Source organism: Rhincodon typus, chromosome 16, assembly GCF_021869965.1.
Source record: "Rhincodon typus isolate 14 chromosome 16, sRhiTyp1.1, whole genome shotgun sequence".
Classification (NCBI taxonomy): Eukaryota; Metazoa; Chordata; class Chondrichthyes; order Orectolobiformes; family Rhincodontidae; genus Rhincodon; species Rhincodon typus.
In genome coordinates, this window is record NC_063347.1 from 14,028,401 (window position 1) to 14,048,633 (window position 20,233).

The 20,233-nt window shown below is 39.5% G+C and overlaps 1 protein-coding gene across 1 annotated transcript in view; it reads right to left on the bottom strand.

The window, feature by feature from the left end:
• Positions 1–20,233, bottom strand: part of celsr3 (cadherin, EGF LAG seven-pass G-type receptor 3) — a 232,178-nt gene that overhangs the window by 125,106 nt on the left and 86,839 nt on the right. Inside the window, exons 8-9 of the mRNA XM_048606305.1 lie at positions 10,717–10,842; positions 8,520–8,689 (exon numbers count right to left, since the gene is read on the bottom strand). Of these exons, the coding sequence (XP_048462262.1) occupies positions 8,520–8,689; positions 10,717–10,842 (296 nt within the window). The remainder of the gene's footprint in view (positions 1–8,519; positions 8,690–10,716; positions 10,843–20,233) is intronic.

Genomic DNA, 20,233 nt, shown 5'->3' on the forward strand with positions numbered 1-20,233 from the left:
AACAAAAAGTTTGCTGTATATATCAGTGATTCACATCATGTGAATGAGAGGAAGTCTACAAAGTTCACCTCCAACATTAACTATGCTCTCCATTTCTGTCTTTTTTTCAAAATTATTAAATTTACTTTATTCTGCATGTAGATAGTATGCATTAAATGCAGTCAATTAATCCATGTAATACCTGACTGCCTATAAAATATTTATGTTACAGGGAATCATCCAGTTAGGACAGAGATGGGGAGGAATGTCTTCTCTTACAGTGTAGTATCTGTAGAATTTTTTTTACTGCAGATGGCAGTCAAAGTTGGGTTGTTAAGTATATTTGTGACAGAATGGACATATTTTTCAGTGAATTAAAACTTATGGAGAAAAGGCAGGAAAATGGAGTTGAAGATTATCAGATCAGCGTTGATTTCATTGAATGGCGGAGCAGACTGGATGGCGTGATTGGCTTACTTCTGCTCCAATGTCTAATAGTCTCATCTTGAATGGATGCCCATATAATATCTATCTGTCCTTTGATTCTTTATTTATATGATGTAATAGATTTAACTTACCTTTACATCTTTGTGAAGTGTGTTAAGTTTCAATTGGTCTTCCACAGTCCAGGGATGATGGAGGGCACAATTTTCACCGTATCTCCAACTTGCTGACAGACACATGGATGCTTGATGTTGGTATTTACTCCTGTTGACTTGGAAATAACTCTTCTCCCTTGGCATGCTATATTCACAATTTCACTTTTTTTAAAAAACAGAACCTATATCACGTGGCCAGGTCAGGGTAGCCCGACAATTGCATCCTAACAGGCGTTACACTGATCAGTTAAGTGGCTATTATAGAAGCCAAATTTTCAGAGTTAATAGCAACACAAAGGATGTCACAAATTTCTTCCAAAGGGAAACACAAGTTACTTCATAATAATCAACATTACTATCACAAATAAATGCAAAAATCAGGGATAGTAACACACCAACAATTAAAATCAAAAACATATACCTCAATCTTTAAAGCTTATTTATGAAACATAAAACAATACTGGCATTATAAAGAACAACAGCAGAATTACGTACAGTGGAATGATGTTAAAATGGATGGCAGTACAAAGACACGCATGTCAAATGGGCTGAAAAAGAAAAAGAAAATTAAATAAGGTTGATACATAACGCAAAACAATGCAAAATAAGGAGCACTACAAACAGAAGACAATGAGAAAATTAAACAGGATTTTGTAGTGTGTACTGAACATCAATGAGGAATTAATGGGCACTGGGGTCAAAATGCTGTCACAGTATGGCATTGGTTGTCAAATTCTTAAGATTTCTCAATTCTCACATGAGAATTACAGACTACTGTGGAATTAGATAGGATGTACATGCTGTTGCAGTATCCGCTCGTTGATTGGTTTTATCAGATGTTAAATTGCATTTATAGTGATTAATTCCCTATCTTGCTAGACCTACAAGATGCTTTGATCTACATCTCCTACACAATTAAAGTTGAAGCTCCTTCCTGCAATATGGGTTGGCATCCTTCCATTACAATTTACATTGGCATTCTAACCCTCAGTATTCTTCCCAACACTCCCCCCTCTATTTCAACTGTGATAGTCTCTTGGCAATGTAACTTTTCAAATGAACTCAACTCCAATCATAAAACTGAGGCAAGTTACTCAATACTGGCTATTTACGGCTGAACATTAGACACTGCAATATTACTCATTTTGACAGTATTTAAGATGCTATGTAAAATCAGCTACCTCAAATCAACATCAAAAAATTCAGCCATTCGATTATGCATTAAGCTGCAGGTTTCAGCTCAAATATGATATTGGTCTCCCAACGGAAACTACCATTTTCCTGTGAGGACATGAGAATGTTGAGAGAGAGGCCAGATCAGATTGACATATTTTCAGAACAAAGAATTATCATAATGAATAGTGCACAAATTGGTGACAAAGTTCCCACTGATATAAGTTGCACTTTTCATAATTCTTGTGATGTTCATTGAAGATCTCTACAAAGCAATACAATACAGATAGTAGAGTCATTTTAAAGCTATTGCAACTTGACAAGCAGCAGGCACAAGCTTGCAGCAAACACATTGAAAAGCCTTTTCTAGATCAAAGGCCATGAAAAGTGATACACTAAACTTCAAGCCCTGCTGCTTTCACTGATAATAATCATGTTGGTAGGGAGGTGACTGGACCTGAAGGTGAATAGTTGTCAATAGTAGTCCTAGCTGCTACAGTACATTGATACATTTAATTAAGACTGAGGGAAAGGCGTGATAGATTAATAGGAAGGTTCCGCAATATGTTCAAAAATCACAGTGATCTCGTTTCTACTTCCAAAACGGCATAATTACTGCCTGTTGTTAATCACATTGAATTTGTTCTGTCTGTCACATCACACACAAAAATACATTTAAGGGTAACCATCAGTGTCTATTTCATTGCCCTTCTGGTATAGTAGTATATTCCTGGTGTGTGTACACTAACTGTGGCTTTAACAAATATGCAAATACATGGGCATCTTTAAATGGCAAAAACTTAAGAGAATTTACTGAAGGTGCATTTTGATTCTATGAGACAAAAGTTGAATTTTGCCAAATGGCTATAGGGAAAATACAGAACTCTAAATATCGACAGATTTCCAGGAAAAGGAAGTGACTCAAAATCAGTTGCCAACTTGACTTCAAATGACACTGTGAAGGTCTCATTGTCCAGACATTAAACGATTCTATCCATATTAAGCAGAAGCAATGCCAACAGCTCTCAACACTTCTAGCACCTTCAGTTTTATATATTACCTTGAAAGGCCAGCCTCTCATCTGGTAAGCTGCTGCAGTTATTTACAGGTAACTCTTTCAAAGGCTTCAAATGTTAAGAAATGATAAATATATCTGGTTATTACAACACTTACAAAAACAACATTGAGAAAAGTATTTGTTTGACTGAGACCTGATTGATGACCAGTGGTGTCATCAAAAGTTACTATTCAAAGAGACTGAATTGGCTCAACAACTTGTACATTTATATTCCATGATAAAAACACCCTGTCATTAACTCCTCCAGGATGAAACTGTCCACCAACAACTCCTTTGTGACCATGGTAAATTTTCTTCTGTTTTGAAAATGAACCCAGTTCCAGGAAGTGTACTTTGTCCTTTAAATAAATTTAGGCCATAACATGAAAGTTCCCTGAATCAAATAGATCTTGAAAATTCAATGAGGAGGTGGTGAAAAATTCAAGAAAGTTTGCCTCTGTCATTTTTGATTGAAGGAGTAGTGAGCTTGAAAGACAGTATCCTTGGGAAGCTACTCTTCCAAACAATCCAATTCAGTCAACTTCAAGTTGTTGCTTTAGCTCCTTCAGTCACAAGTCCCCTCCCTCCTGCTTTTATCTCTTCTGATCTTATCCTCTAATCTAACAAACAAGTCTGGGTTTCTTGGGAGTAGCAAACTGGAAGTTGGGCAGAATCCAACCCTGGGCTTTGGTGAGTCGTTAAAGCAGCTGGTTGAGCTCCACATCATTGTGGATAACGAACTGCATGTGGCAGGGGTAGAGGTAGGTCGCCTTCTGTGAGCCGTCAGTGACTGTCAGGCAGAAGCCACAGAAGGCAGTGTACTCTTTGGTCTGTGCTGTTACTCTGCCACCAGGTTAGGTTCCTAAGCTGACTAAGCCCCCACCGTCAGGCCCCAGGGGAACTGTCTATAATTTTGTCTGGGCCCCGACTCCAACTAGAGCAGATTTGCAACTTGTGAACAGCCAGCACTAGTGACAGCAGCACAGACTGTACGTGCATCTCCCTCTTAGCCCAGCAGAAGAAAAGTCGGTAGAGCATTATCTTTTGGTTCAATTTTATTAAACTCTGTCCAGTAACCAGATATTTAGAATAAATATTGCTAATGAGGTGTCTTAAACCAGAACTGAGTGGCAAGGATCGGAGGAAGTACTTGTGTTGTCAGTGAAGTAACTGAAATCCTTGATTTGTTTACAATATTAAATCTCATTGTCTATGGAGAAGGCTCATTGGAACAAATGGCCTACCATTGTTCCTAGTTTGTACATTCTTAGATTAAACTGTTTGTAGATTTCCACCCATTCTCTCTCTCTCTCTCTCTAGTCTTACGTTTCTGTTTCATTGCATCAAACATTTGGAATTTAAAATGAACTTGACCTTAATTTGTTATCGCAAATTTGGGGAATTGTATTTAGAAACCAAATTTAAGAGAAAATATCAACAAACTCAGGAAGAATACTAGCCTGAACACATGTAAAATTGAAAAAAGGAGTCATGAATCACAAAAGAATAGCCTGAGAAAAGAATTTCAGGAGGAGACCTTGAAGAAAAGGTTTTGACCTATCTTGGAGAATAGACCCCAAGCAGGCATGGATTCCTTTGCATATGCAAATAAGGACCCGAACATACCTTTAGAGCAGCCCTGACTTTAGACATTATAAGATGACAAGTCCCTAAGATCTAGAATACCCTGTCAATCTCTTTTATTTCAAGACACTAAAAAAGTTAAAACTTCTCTCTTTGATCATCATTTTGGTCAGTTGCCCTAACATATACTTATGTGGCTCGATGTTCAATTTTGTTTGAAAACTCTCTTGTGAAACATCAAAAGTCTTGAGACATTTCATTGCATCAAAGCCACTATAGAAATAAGTTGCTATTAACAACAAAGATTAGAAGCTATAGGCATAGGGATGGTCTGTTCAGTAAGCAATAGGTGAATGTGTGACAACAGTACACACATATTTTCTAGAAACATGACGTGCTATTTCTGCTGATCACATTAGCGTTGGAATTGAAACTGCAGAAAAAATGAAAAGTCTTACTGTAGCAATTAGAATTCAGGATTGATGCATTGAAGTGCAGAAAGCTGTTTGATCTGTGTTATTGATTGCAGAAGTAATTTCCAATAATAACTAACCAATGGAGGCAACAGCTTAAGAACATTCCAAACGCATTTTAATAACCATAATGATAATATCTTCCGAAATGAAAGGTTTAAAAGTCCACTTCATGTAAGTATGTTACTGACTAATTATCTTACATTTGGTTAATTTACTCAGCTGGTGCTTTCCACTACTTTTGAGACAATTGAAGAAATCTGCAAGACATCAGAAGCTCTGATGCACTTCAAACAAATAAGCTTCCAATTGAAAATTAGCCACAGGAAAAGAAAGCATTATTTGTTCAATAAAGTAAAGGTGTCATCAAAAATGTTCACTTGTTAGAACAAACTGAAACAAATCAAAAGATGGATTCAGCCCAACTGAGTGAACTTATCCCTCTGAGATAAAAATATCACCATCATCCTAGACCAGTATCCAACTGTTTCTCAAATGAATAATTTGTGCTTGCCTGAAATAGTATCTGGAAATACATTAGAGCTGATCACAACCTGAGACTATAGCCCGCTGAGCCAAGTGTCAGTACAATAAAATAAGCAAAGGAGCTAGAATCACAGGATCTTACATTATAGAAGTCTTTCTGTTCCATCATGCCTCTGCCAATACTTTAAGAGAGGCATTCAATTAGTCCCACTCCCTTGTTCTTTCCCACAGTCTGAAAATTTTCTCCCCTTTGACTATTCATCAAGCTCCCTTTGGAAGTTATTACCAAAACTGCTTCCACCAGTCTTTCAAACACCACACTTTAGAAAGATGTCAAGAACTTAAAGGATGCAGAAGAGGGGCCAGATAACCTCAGTTACGTGAGAAGTGTGGTTAAGTTGCTCAGGCTAGCATCCTGGGCTCCACCAGTGATCTTTCCCCCATCATAGGTCACAAGCGGGAATGCTCGCAGACGAGTGAACACGTGCAGCTTCATTTCCAACTCCTCAGATACTGAAGCAGTCTCTATCCTGATGCAGCAAGACTTGCACAACATTCAGGCTTTAATTTTAAAATGGAAAGTAACATCCACATAAAACAATCCCAAACAGGACAGTTTAACCACTGCCCCTTAACATTCAAAGCTGTTATCAACACTGAAGGCCCCACTAGCAATATCCTGAGGGTTACCATTAACTAGAAACTGAACTGGACCAGCCAAATAAATAATGCAGTGACAACAGCAGGTCTGCAAATGGACATTCTGCCCTGAGTAACTCATCTCCAATTCCTCAAAGGCTGTCAACTGTTTAGAAAGCACAATTTGCCTCCCATTAGTCGAAAGATGTGCTGGATTGGCCGTGGTAAATTATAGCATCCAGGGTTGTGTAGGTTAGGTGGATTAGCAATGGGAGATGGGGATTACAGGGAAAAGGTATGGGGGTGAGTCTGGGTGGGATGCTGTTCAGAGAGTTGGTGTGGACTTGTCGGACCAAATGGCCTGTTTCCACACTGTAGGGATTCTACGAATTCAGGAGGAGGAGGGAGAATTCAGGAGTAGCTAGACAACTGCGGCACTAACAACATTCAAGAAACTTGATACCACCTGGGAGAAAGCAGCCCTCTTGACTGACGCACCATCCACCAACTTCAACATTCACTCCCTCCAACACTAACACACAGTGGTACCATCATATACCACTGACAAGATATACGTCATTAATTCATCAAAGCTCCTTAGACAGCACTTTCCAAACAGTGACCAAAACACCTAGAAGTTCACAGGCAGCTGACGCATGGGCACAACATCACATGCAAATTTCCTGTCAAGTAACACATCATTCTGAGTTGGAACTAGATCTCCATCACTTTATTGTCGCTGGGTCAATATCCAGGAACTCCCTTTTTAACATCATTTTGGGTGTTATCACAGGGACTGCTGTATTCAAGAAGGCAGCTTCTCATGGCAAGTCAGGACACTTAAAAATTGCAGGCATTGCCAGCAATGCCTGCATCCGGAACAGGCAAAGTTTCTCAAAAAATGCCTGTCCAATTCCCTTTTGAAATCACCAATTTTAAAATACAGTTACGTATACAGATTAATTCTCCACCGCTTTTGGGCAGGTAAAAAATGAGAAGTCACACGACACCAGGTTATAGTCAAACAAGTTTATTTGAAATCACAAGCTTTCAGAGCACTTCATCTGGCAAAGGAGGAGTGCCCTGAAAGCGTGTGATTTCAAATAAACCTGTTGGGCTATAACCTGGTGTCATGTGACTTCTGACTTTAACCACCCTAGTCTAACACCGGCATCTCAACATCATTTCGGCAAGTAGCCAACTGAGTGATGACCTGTACCGAGGAAGAGCACCAGGAAAATAGGTACACTTCAATAGTTTGATATGTTGGTGTATAGTGCTTAGTTTGAATCCTCCCAATTACACTAGTAAACCTCACTACAAATAAATTGATCCCAATCCTTCTGACGTGTACTTCATTCCTTCTGAATTGGTGCCTCCTTCTGCAGAACTGGTCTCAAAGTCTCAAGAAACTAATGCCTTCCCTGCAGCCCAATGCCTCAAGGCACCTATTGATCCTCCCTACCTTCATTTTACTACTCTTGCTAGCAGATGGCACCAGAAGCAAACCAGAAGTTACAATCATTGAAATTCTTTTTTTAAACTTCCTCCTAAAAATTTGCCCTCAGAATCGCAAAACCTGCCTCATTTTAACATAAAGACTATATTTAAAGCCATACAAGGCAGTAAATACAAAATGGGAAAAACTACAGGCAAAACTAAAATACAAAGCCATTTACTCGCAGCAGACTTGCTGAATTAACTACTTGAACTCTCTCGTATTCATCCGAGGGAATTGGATTTGATTGAAATCCAGATTATTAAGGAAATTATTTCCCTCAATATCATCTGTGAGAGTCCTAAATTGGCCAGGGTTTAGGCAATTTACTCAAAAATTACCCTAATTAGCAATGTCACTCACTGGCCAGCCAACCTCAATTACCTGCCTTTGCACAAAGACCAATGCCCTTTGAAATCATCCTTTTCATATGCAGGCAGGTATTTAGGGGTCCAGTCTGCTTGCATGCATGTCAAGGGTACCACAATTATGCACAGTTCCCATTAGGGAGGGTAGGCAGGCTTCTCACTTTTCTGATAATGTCACATTGCAGAGAAAAAGTACACTTCTGCAACCAGAGAAAACATGCCATCTGACTTAAATTGCCAGTTTTTAAAAAAATTTGTATGAGCTCTTTATTCCACAATTTTGAGAAAGTGCAATTAAGATAGAACACTTGGATAGCTTGAAATTATCAAACTAAGCTTTTAATGTAAACGATCATTAAAATTTGCATTTCCTTTATTGGATTATAAAAGTCAAGATCCATTTTAAAGGTTGGGTCAGTTTTATAGATAAAGATATATGTCTGTATGTGGACATGAATGCATGTGTGACAAAAAGAGCAAATGGTATTGCGTGTAGTTGAACATGAATGCAGATAGGAGTAACTGACTAATATGTACTTTGCAAAACTACTTGCCTCTGTATCCATGACGGCATTGCCACTCTGGGCAATCTCGCCAAATCTGACTGTAAATTAATTGAAAGAGCTGCGGATTGATTGGTAGAAACAGATTATAGTACAATACCTGGCAGACAATGGTAGTATACTGTCCAGCATGAGCTTGCACCAGCACAGCCTCAGTGTGACGTGTTCGGAACATAAGTCCTAGGAACCATGGGATCGAGATCTTCACTTCATTCTTAAAATCCCAGGAGAGTAAACTATTTCCTTGAAAATGGTATGGATGGTGCATCACTACAAATGAATACATAGAAAAATAAAAATGACAGATTGTCTCCGAAGGCATGACTCTGTGGCTACATTTTACAGGAACATATTTTGCAATACACATTCCAGTGATGAAGTAGTCATTTGCAATTTGGATGTTACAGGTGATATTCCAATATGTGTGTGAGCAAAATAGATCCCATATTGCAATGAAATTGTTAGCCATATATTTATGATAAGCATATACAAAATCAGCGAGATCTTGCTCAAATTGGGCCAATGGGCTGAGGAATAGATGATGCAGTTTAATTTAGACAAATGCAAGGTATTGCATTCTGGTGGGTCAAACCAGGGCAGGACTTGCAAAGTCAATGGTAGGGCCCTGGGGAGTGTTACTGAACAAACTGATCTAGGGGTACAGGTTCAAAGATCCTTGAAAGTGAAGTCACAGGTGGACAGGTTGGCAAAGAAGGTTTTCAGCATGCTTGCGTTCATTGGTCAGAGCATTGAGTACAGGAATTGGGATGTCCTGTTGCAATTGTACAAGACATTGGTAAGGCTACATTTGGAGTACTGCGTGCAGTTCTGGTCACCCTACTATAGAAAGGATACTATTAAACTAGAAAGAGTGGATGCTACCTGGACTGGAAGGTTTGAGTTATAAGGAGAGGCTGGAGAGACTAGAACTTTTTTACCTGGACCATGTGAGACCAAGGGGTGACCTTACAGAGGTTTATAAAATCATGAGAAACATAGATAAAGTAGACAGCCAACAGCTTGTCTTCCATGGTAGTGGAGTCTAAAACTAGAGGGCATAGGTTTAACATGAAGGGGGAGATGTACAAAAAGGTCCAGAGGGGCAACTTTTTCACACAGAGGGTGGTGAGTGTCTGGGATGGGCTGCCAGAGGTAGTGTTGGAGTCCAGCATAATTTTTTCATTTACGTAACATTTCAACAGGTACATGGATGGGATAGGTCTGGAGGGATATGGACCAAATGCAGGCAGATGGACCAGATTAATTGTGAAAATCAGGCAGCATGGACAAGTTGGCCGAAGGGCCTATTTCCATGCTGCAAACATCTATGATATGCTGAAAGGCAGACCTCACAAAGCAAAAGATATTTGTACTGGGTTACTCAGATAAGCGCAAACACTGAAGTGAAAACAATGCAAGACACAAGGCATGTTGTTAAACACACCTTTTCACAAATATAGTGAAAGGTTTTTCCCAGAGTTAAAATGTCTAATACAAGAAGTTATGCATTTAAGGTAAGGGGGGAAAGTTGAAAGGAGATGTGAGGGGCAAGCTTTTTTTTTAACAGAGAGTGGTAGATGACTGCAGCACATTGTCAGACATACTGGTGAAGGCAGAAAAAATAGAGGCATTTCAGGGGCTTTTAGACAGGCACATGAACAAGCAAGGAATGGAGGGATATGGGCCATGGGTAGACAGAAGGGATTAGTTTAATTTGACATCATGTTCAGCACACCATCGCGGGACGAAGGACCTGTTCCTGTGCTGTTCTATGTTTTATGTTTGTATCAATCTTTTTTGAAATTAAAGAAACTTTGCACCCAGAGTGTTTCAAAATACACATAGTCTCAATCCATATCCAATTAAATTTTGTCAACTATCTAAATTGCATTAATCCCCAATTTCCTTTCCCTGTGCTATATGAGTAGGATAGCTGCATGACCTATTTCCAAAACCCTGTCAATACTAATCTAACTGACTGCCAGGAAGTGTGCAGCAGCAATTGGCTAGGGAATTACAGTTTGTAGAAGTCACATCTCAAAGCTCTATTCCACAGTGAATTAATGCCTCAATGAACTGTGCCACCAGGGATATACATAAGCTCAAACAGTTGCTTCCATGAACATGATTACTTTAGTCTGTTATTGGTTTGAAACATGGGAATCCACAGTGCAATTCTGACAGCCTAAGGTGTCTGAAAAAACGCTTGTTACCGACCAGTTAAAAATAATTTTAAATGCTAATTATTTGACCGTGTCTTTCTTATCATACAATGCAATCTTTCAGCCATAGCTTACCTTGCCCGCAGTCCTTGCTTCCAAATCCCAGAGGGCATTCACACAGAAAAGTCTCCCAGATAACCATGCATGTGCCTCCATTCTTACATGGATTTGAATCACAGAATGACTGTTTCATATTGCACCCTGACAAAGATTGTGTGACAAATCATAAAATCAAAGTTCAAGAAGAAACATGACACAAAATTACAGAAATAGCTTGGATGCAGTTGGAAGTCATATCAAAATACAAAGCATTGAATTCAATATCTGGGTTGTGATCCAATGGTAAAGGCACCTTACGGCACTTTGTACTGCAGTGTTATCTTTAAAACCTCTAAAATCTTCTTCATATTTTCTTAAACATTACATCACAGCATGATATAGATTAAAATAATCATAGATCATTGATAATCATAGAATCCCTACAGTGTGGAAACAGGCCCTTTGGCCCAACAAGTCCACACCAACCCTCACAGACCCATCCCCCATAACCCACCTAATCTACACATCCCTGAACACAATGAACAATTTAGCATGGCTAATCCACCTAGCCTGCACATCTTGGACTGTGGGAGGAAACCCACACAGACACGGGGAGAATGTGCAAACTCCACGCAGACAGTCGCCTGAAGGTGGAATCGAACTCCGAAACATGGTGCTGTGAGGCAGCAGTGCTAACCACTGAGCCACTGTGCCACCATATAATTTTCATGTAACTTGGTTCTTACTTAAAGCTAAAATTAATACTCAATTTTCATCATTTAACTCTTTCTCTGAGTTGGCATCTACAATTTTTACCATCTTTTCTTTCTCTCAGATGCTGATATCTGTCAATTATTTCCTGCCTTATTTTAAATTTCCTTATAATTTTGTATGATACATGGAATATAAACTTAAGGTGTATGGAATACAATCGCCAGTGACCTTCCCATGCCATCACCACATATAATCCTTGGTCCCTCCTCCTCTTGGTCTTTAATATGTTGACCTTTAGCAAGAAAGATAGTACAATTTCCAAATATATATCAATGATGCATCTACCCCTTGACCAATTCTCTTTACTCCTGTAATGACTGTGTATCGTCGAGTTGCTATTTTGAAAGAGTTTTAACTTCATCAACTAAACATTGGGAAACATAAGCACCACAACCACCACTTGTTCAACTGGACTCCAATCTGGCCACTGACTCGGGCTGCAACAGCCCATTGTACTTTCAGATTCCTACTGAACTCCGAAGTATTTTCAACTTCATACACGCTTCCACTTAAAAGGACTACTTTAAATTGCCCTTCAATTATCTTGCTGAGTATAAGTGATTTTGGTGGATAAGTTTAAAATTGACCTGATATGGATGTCAGAGCAAAGGATACTAGATTTGTTTTTGCATTTGATAGTTAGAGGTATCATGTACATTTTGAGATAACATCGTGGACATCAAAGCAATATTTTCTCTATGATGATTCAATTACACACAGGTAGTCAAAGATGGACACCCATATGCAACATTCAAAACCAAACTTAAATTATTTAGCAGGCAGTTGAAACAAACAACCTACTGGAAAACAATGTATTCAGAATGTAGCCAATATTTCAAATAAAAGAAATTGAAACAGGAAATACAAAAGGCTGGCAAGATACAAGACTAGAAAAATCAAGGGATGCTCATCATAGCAGGTATCCTAGAATGTAATAACCATTATCAGGATTGGTTAGAAGTGCAAGTGATTTCCTGGCTATGCCCTTATTTTTAAATCTTTCTCTTGAAGTAGAATGTCTGGACATCCCTTTGTGATTACAATCAGAAAGATTAATGTTTTCTTCATTTTATAAGTTTTCCATGGTGCACATCATTAACATTTCTGTAATGCATGTTACATGTACAAGGTGATGTTTGAATTTTGTGGTGTTTTAAGAGATGGTAATGCTGATCTTGAGAAAATCTAAGACAAAGACTGTTGGTTGACGGGGGAAGCATAATAATTCTGAACTAATTACCACAAAATAGGTAAATATTTGATGTCCTCATTGCGAGAAGGTGTGTCACGATATTCTTTTTAGATGTTCATTCAATATAAGATATGAAGAAATGTTTGACTATATGATTCATGTTTCAGTTATCAGCATTAAGGGACTTATAAAAAAATATCTGGATGCTTGCAAATCACTGGAGGACACCAAGTGATAAATATTACATTGCTTTTGGTCACTTATGGTAGGGGATTTTAACTTTTCCAAATACAGATTGGGACAGCCGCAGTCTTAAGGGCTTGGATGGAGAGAAATTTGTTAAGCGTGTCCAAGAAAATTTTCTGATTCAGTATGTGGATGTACCTAGTAGAGAAGATGCAAAACTTGACCTACTCTTGGGAAATAAGGCAGGGCAGGTGACTGAGGTGACAGTAAGGGAGCACTTTGGTGCCAGTGACCATAATTCTATTAGTTTTAAAATAGTGATGGAAGAGGATAAACCGGATCTAAAGATTAGAGTTCTAGATTGGAGGAAGGCCAATTTTGATGGTATTAGGTGGGAATTTTCAAAGGTTGATGGGGATGGATGTTTGCAGGTAAAGGGGCGGCTGAAAAATGGGAATCCTTCAAAACTGAGATAACAAGAGTCCAGAGACAATTTGTTCCTGTTGTAGTGAAGGGCAGGGCTGGTAGGTGTACAGAATGTTGTCTGACTACAGAAATTCAGGTTTTGGTCAAGAAAAAGAAAGAAGCATTTGTCACGTATAGACAAGAGAGATCGACTGAATCTCTACAAGACATTAAAGGCAGTAGGTGCATACTTCAGAGGGAAATCAGGAGATCAAAAAGGGGACATGAGATAGCTTTGCCAAATAGGGTTAAGGAGAATCCAAAGTGATTCTGAAAATACATTAAGGACAAAAGGGCAACTAAGGAGAGAATAAAGCCCCTTAAAAATTAGCAAGGCCACCTATGTTTAGAATTGCAAGAGATGGGGAAGATGCTAAACAAGTATTTTGCACCAGTATTTACTGTGGAGAAGGATATAGAAGATACAGAATGTGGGGAAATAATATTACAGAAGAGGAGTTGCTGCATGGCTTAAAACACCTAATGGTGGATAAATCCCTGGGACCTGATCAGGCATACTCTAGAACTCTGTGGGTAGCTAGGGAAGTGAATGTTGGGCCCCTTGCTGAGATATTTGTATCACTGATAGCCACAGGTGAGGTGCCAGAAGACTGGAGGTTGGCTAACGTGGTGCCACTATTTAAGAAAGGTGGTAACAAAAGGCCAGGCAACTACAGACCAATGAGCCTGTCATCGGTGGTGGGCAAGTTGTTGGAGGGAATCCTGAGGAACAGGATTTACATGTATTTGGAAAGGCAAGGACTGATCAGAGATGGTCAACATGGCTTTGTGCATGGGAAATCGTATCTCACTAACTTGATTGAGTTTTTTGAAGAAGTAACGAAGAGGATTGATGAAGGTAGAGCAGTGGACGTGATCTATATGGATTTCAGCAAGGCATTTGACAAGGTTCCTCATGGTAGACTGGTTAGCAAGATTAGAACACATGGAATTCAGGGAGAATTAGCGATTTGGATACAGAACTGGCTTGGAGGTAGGAGACAGAGGGTGGTAGTGGAGGGTTGCTTTTCAGACTGGAGGCCAGTGACCAACGGGGTACCACAAGGATCAGTGCTGGGTCTGCTGCTTTTCATCATCTATATAAATGATTTGAATGTGAACATAGGAGGTATGGTTAGTAAGTTTGCAGATGACACCCAAATTGGAAGTGTAGTGGACAGCGAAGAAGGTTACCTCAGAGTACAACGGGATCTTGATCAAATGGGCTGAGGAGTAGCAGATGAAGTTAAATTTAGATACAGGTAAGGTGCTACATTTTGGAAAGGCAAATCAGGGCAGGACTTATACACTTAATGGTAAGGTCCTGGGAAGTGTCGTTGAACAAAGAGACCTTGGTGAGCAGGTTCATAGTTCCTTGAAAGTGGAGTCGCAGGTAGATAGGACAGTGAAGTAGGTGTTTGGTATGCTTGCTTTTATTGGACATTGCATTGAGTATAGGAGTTAGCCAGTCACGTTGAGGCTGTACAAAACATGGTTAGGCCAATTTTGGAACACTGTGCGCAATTCTAGTCTCCCTGCTATAGGAAGGTTGCAGTGAAACTTGAAAGGGTTCAGAAAAGATTTACAAGGATGTTGCCAAGGTTGGAGGGGTTGAACTATAGGGAGAAGCTGAATAGGCTGAGACTACTTTCCCTGGAGCATTAGAGGCTGAGGGGTGACCTTATAGAGGTTTATAAAATCATTAGGGGCATGAATTGGGTAAATAGACCCTTCGGTCTAGACCTGAAACGTCGGTTTTCCTGGTCCTCTGATCCTGCTTGGCCTGCTCTACACCTTGTTATATCATACTCTATGACATTTTGGCTTTTTGTAAACTTGCCATAGAAAATAAAACCTTTTTACAGTTTATTTTATGAGATTGACAAATTCAATAAAGCTCTTCCCTGCTAGTTTTAATGACCTAGAATGCTGATCTTCGTCACATTACTGCCATTATACTACACTATTAGTATTGTGAAAGTTTTCCTCTATATTTATCATTAGCTTAAATTAGAGGGACACTAGGTTTAAGTGTTAGAGCAGAGATAGATGGTATATAAGGGACTGGGTGAAACAAATTACATGAGAATATTGATTAGTTCAGAAACAGAAGAGGGGTCAAACAGCTGAAATGCAAGACTAAAATGGACTCAATAGACCTGTGAAAATGTCTTCAGCTTGGTAAATAAGGTTGGTGAACTGCAAGATTGAGTAGACACAGGAGTTGATGACAGTGGGAATCATGCTATTAGGTGTAGAATAACTATGAAAATGAGGAAAATCAAACAAAAATATTCAACTGGTGGAAGACCGAGTGTGAGCTGAAATGAAATCCAGACCAAGTGGCTTGGAATCAATGTCTGGTGGGTAAAACAATAAATAAACAATTGAAAGCCTGCAAAGGTAAGATAGTTCAGGTACACACTAGATACATTTCCATGAGAGCAAAAGTAAGGACACCTGAAGGTACAGCTCATGCGAAAGCTAAAAATGAGATGAAATGCCCTAGAAAAAAGACCTCACAATTAACGTTATATTTATAATTCTGCAGAGATCCAAACTGAACACAAAAAGGACACAACTCTAAAGGAGGTAAGTTTAAAAAAAAGGAAGTACAAGGGAAAAAGTAAATATTACTAAAATTAAACAAGGTTCCAGTCCGTCCAGACTGAAAATACTGTGAACAGTCTTGGTCCCCTTATCCAAGGAAAAGTGAACCAGAATTAGAGGCAGTCCAGAGTAGGTTTACTCAGTGGATCGTTGGTGTGGAGGAATTTTCTTAAGTAGAGAGGTTGTGTACACTGAGCCAGTACTCATTGGCATTAAGAAGAATGAGAGTTGACCTTACTGAAACATAAGTTTCTTAGGACGCTTGACAGGATAAAAGCAGAGAGGATTCTTCCCCTCGTGGGAGAGTCTAGGACCAGAGGGGCATAATCTCACAGTAAAGGTCACAGATTTAAGACAGAAATGAATATAAATTGCTACTCAGAGAGTAGTGAAACAGTGGAATTCATTCAGAAAGCTGTCAAGGCTAACGAGTTAAGTATATTCAATGTTAAGATAGATTTGGAATCATTAAGGGAATCAACAGTTATGTAGATAAAGTAGAGTTTGAAAGAGGATTATCAGATCAATTATGATCTCACTGAATGGCAGTGCAGACTCTATAGGGTGAATGGCCTTCTTCTGTTCCTATGTCTTGTGGTCTTTGGTCTTATTTAAAATGGATATTGAATTAAGGAACTCAAAGTCTTTTTAGAAACATCGAAAGGACAGTTAAGAAGGGACTAAAACGGAGATATTCTTGTGGAGGCAAATGGCATGGTTTGACACAAAAATGAGTACTTTGCATCTGTTGTCATTGACAAAAATTCTGCTAATATCAAAGCAAAAGAGAGAGTAGTAAATAAATTAAATAGGAGAAAAGTAGATGAAGAAGTTAAAAGGTCGGCAGTGTTCAGGATAGAAATATTATTGATGAGAAGCTATCAAGCAAGGGTGGAAATTATGCAGGCTCTGGCCACAAACTCCCAGTCCTCCTGGTAGACGTGTCAGGGTACTGCAAATTATCCACCCATGTTCAAAAAAGACAAGATGGATAAACGTGACAATTACAGACCAGCTGACCTAACATTAATAGTGGGAAAGTTTTTAAGGCATTGACCTGAGGAAATAGTAATACTTAAATAGAAAAATATACTTAATAAATGGAAGTCAGCTCAGATTTATTAAAGACAAGTCTTGTTTGACTAACTTGACTGTGATATTTCTTCAAAGAACTCAGTGGTTGGACGATGGTGGTTATAGAGTTATAGGGCTGTACAGCATGGAAACAGAACCTTCGGTCCAACTCGTCCATGCTGACCAGATATCCTAAATTAATCTAGTTCCATTTGCCAATATTTGGCCCATATCCCTCTAAACCCTTCCTATTTATATACTCATGCAGATGCCTTTTAAATATTGTTATGGTACCAACCTCCACCACTTTCTCTAGCAGCTCATTCCACACACACACCACCCTCTGCATGAAAAATCTTTCCCCTCACACCTTAAACCTATGCCCTCTAGTTTTGGACTCTGCTACCCTGTGGAAAAGATCTTGACTATTCACCTCATCCATGCCACTCGTGATTTTATAAACCTCTATAAGGTCACCCTCAGTCCCAGCCTACTCAGCCTCTCCCTGTAGCTCAAACCTTCCAACCCTGGCAACATTCTTGTAAATCTTTTCTGAACCCTTTCAAGTTTCACAACATCTTTCCTATAGCAAGGAGACCAGAACTGAACGCAGTACTCCAAAAGTGGCCTAATCATTGCCCTGTACAGCCGCAACATGACATCCCAACTCCTATACTCAATGCATTGACCAATAAAGGCAAGCATACCAAACGCCTTCTTCACTACCCATCTACCTGCGACTCCACTTTCAAGGAACTATGAACCTGTACTCCAAAGTCCCTTTGTTTTGCAACTCTCCTCAGGACCTTACCATTAAATGTATAAGTCCTGCTCTGATTTGCCTTTCCAAAATGCAGCACCTCACATGTATCTAAATTAAACTCCATCTGCCACTCCTCGGCCCATTGGTCCATCTGATCAAGGTCTCATTGTATTCAGAGTTAACCTTCTTCGCTGTCCAGTACACTACCAATTTTGGTGTCATGTGCAAATTTACTAACCATCTAACTAACTAGATAAAGCACCCCCATATAGATTTGTAAATGAAATTAAAGGTTATAGGATTAAAGCAACAGTGATTGTGTGAGTATGAAGTTGACTAACAGGAGGCAGAGTAGTTGTTTTTCAGACTGGAGGAAATTGGCCAGTGGTGTCCCCTAAGGTCAATGGTGGAATCACCGTTCTTTTCGACATAAATTGGGTATTGGGTATAAAGTGCATAATTTTGCTGATGATGAAACTCGAAAATGTAATAAACAATCAGGAAGATACTAACAGAAGTCAAAAGGTAATAAATAGGCTGGTGAAACAAGCAGATAAATGGCAGATGAAATTCAACACAGACGAGAGTGGAGTGATTACTTTTATTCAAAAGAATAACAGGAGGAAGAGTAAACATACAAACATATGAGATAGGAGAAGTAAACTATTTGGCCCCTTGAGCCTGCACCACCATTCATTGAGAGAATGGCTGATCTGTTTACATTTAGAATTCGTATCAACATGGATAACACTTGATCCACCTGCCTAACCAAAATCTATCCACCACAGTCTTAAAAATATTTGATGACTGCTCCTCCACTGTCTTCTACTTAAACCAGATGGTATGATTTTAAAATAGATGCAAAAACAGAGACCTGACTAAGTACAAACACAAATCTTTGAATGCAGCTTTGGATTCTGCCAACCATTTAAATGCCTCCTACTTATCTATTTTTAGGACAAACTGAGAAGATTATTGAAAAGATTTATGGGATCCTTAGCTGTACTAAGAGGCATATAATTGAAAAGCAGTTTAGAAGCTGGGAGTTCTACAGAGAATAACCTACTTGCTGATTCTGCAAAGCCTGTCCGTCATTTGCAAGGCACAATTGAAGAGTTAGGTAGGCTACGCTCCGCTTATCTGAACAAGTGCAGCTCCACACTAGTGGTGTTCCATACAATTCAAAATAAACCAGTCCACCTGACTGTCACCCCATTCACCACCCCCAAACATTCTCTCTCACCAGTGGCAGCAGGACTCAATGAGTCAACCTGCCAAGCTTCATTCAACAAAACAACAACTTCCAAAATTGCGACTGCTAATACCTAGAAGGGCAAGGGCAGCAGTCATATAAAATTATCACCTGCAAATTCCCCTCAAAATCATATTCCATCCTTTAAGGGCCAAAGGGAATGATGATGGGGCAAGAAAAGAAAAGGCGGCATGGTGGTTCAGTGGTTAGCACTTCTGCCTCACAGCGCCAGTGACTCGGGTTCAATTCCAGCTTCAGGCGACTGTCTGTATGAAGTCTGTATGTTCTCCCCATGTCTGCGTGGATTTCTGCTGGGTGGTCCGGTTTCCTCCCACAGTCCAAACATGTGCAAGTTAGGTGGATTGCCATGCTAAATTACCCGTAGTGTTCAGGGATGTGTTGGTTGGGTGCGTTAGCCATAGGAAATGCAGGAATAGGTACGGGGATGGATCTGGATGGGATGCTCTTCAGAGGGTTGGTGTGGACTTGTTGAGCCAAATGGCCTGTTTCCATGCTGTGGGGAATTCTATAAACTCTATTCTATAAAGCCTAGAACAGATGGTCACTAGTTATAATATTGAATATGTTAAAAAATACATGATAAGAAAAGGAGCATTATATTATGAGCCATAAAATTTGTCTTGGTTTAGCAGTTACAAGACTTTTCAGAGATATGCCCCAGCATCAGATCCATATCATCTTAGCCATGATTTAATATCACAGAATCCCAGAATGGTTACAGCACCAAAAGAGGCCATTCAGCTCACCATGTCTACTCTGGCTCCCCATAGGAGCAATTTGTCTCGTGCCACAATCAGACATCTGTCCATAGCCCAATGTATTTTACCTTTTCAATGAGCCCCACGACAGATTAGGGATTTTATCATTTGCAATTGTCTACCCAGCGGGGATTTACTTTCTTTTAAGACTCGTAGGGGGGATGACAAGGTAGATTCTGAGCAGTTAACTCTCCTCGTGGGGGAGTCCAGGACTTGAAGTCATAACCTCAGAGTAAGGGATAGCCCAGTTAAGACAGAAATGAGAAACCTGCAGAGGAGACTTGAAGGGGCAAATTTTCTATTCCTGTTCCTAGTTCTTGTGAATTTCTTCTAATGCTAGTGGATCTGTGGAATTATTTCCCACACATGACTGTGGAGACTGTGTCACTATGTATGTCCAGGGCAGAGATAGGCTTTTCATCAGTAAGGGAATCAAGGGTTATGGGAAAAATGCAGAA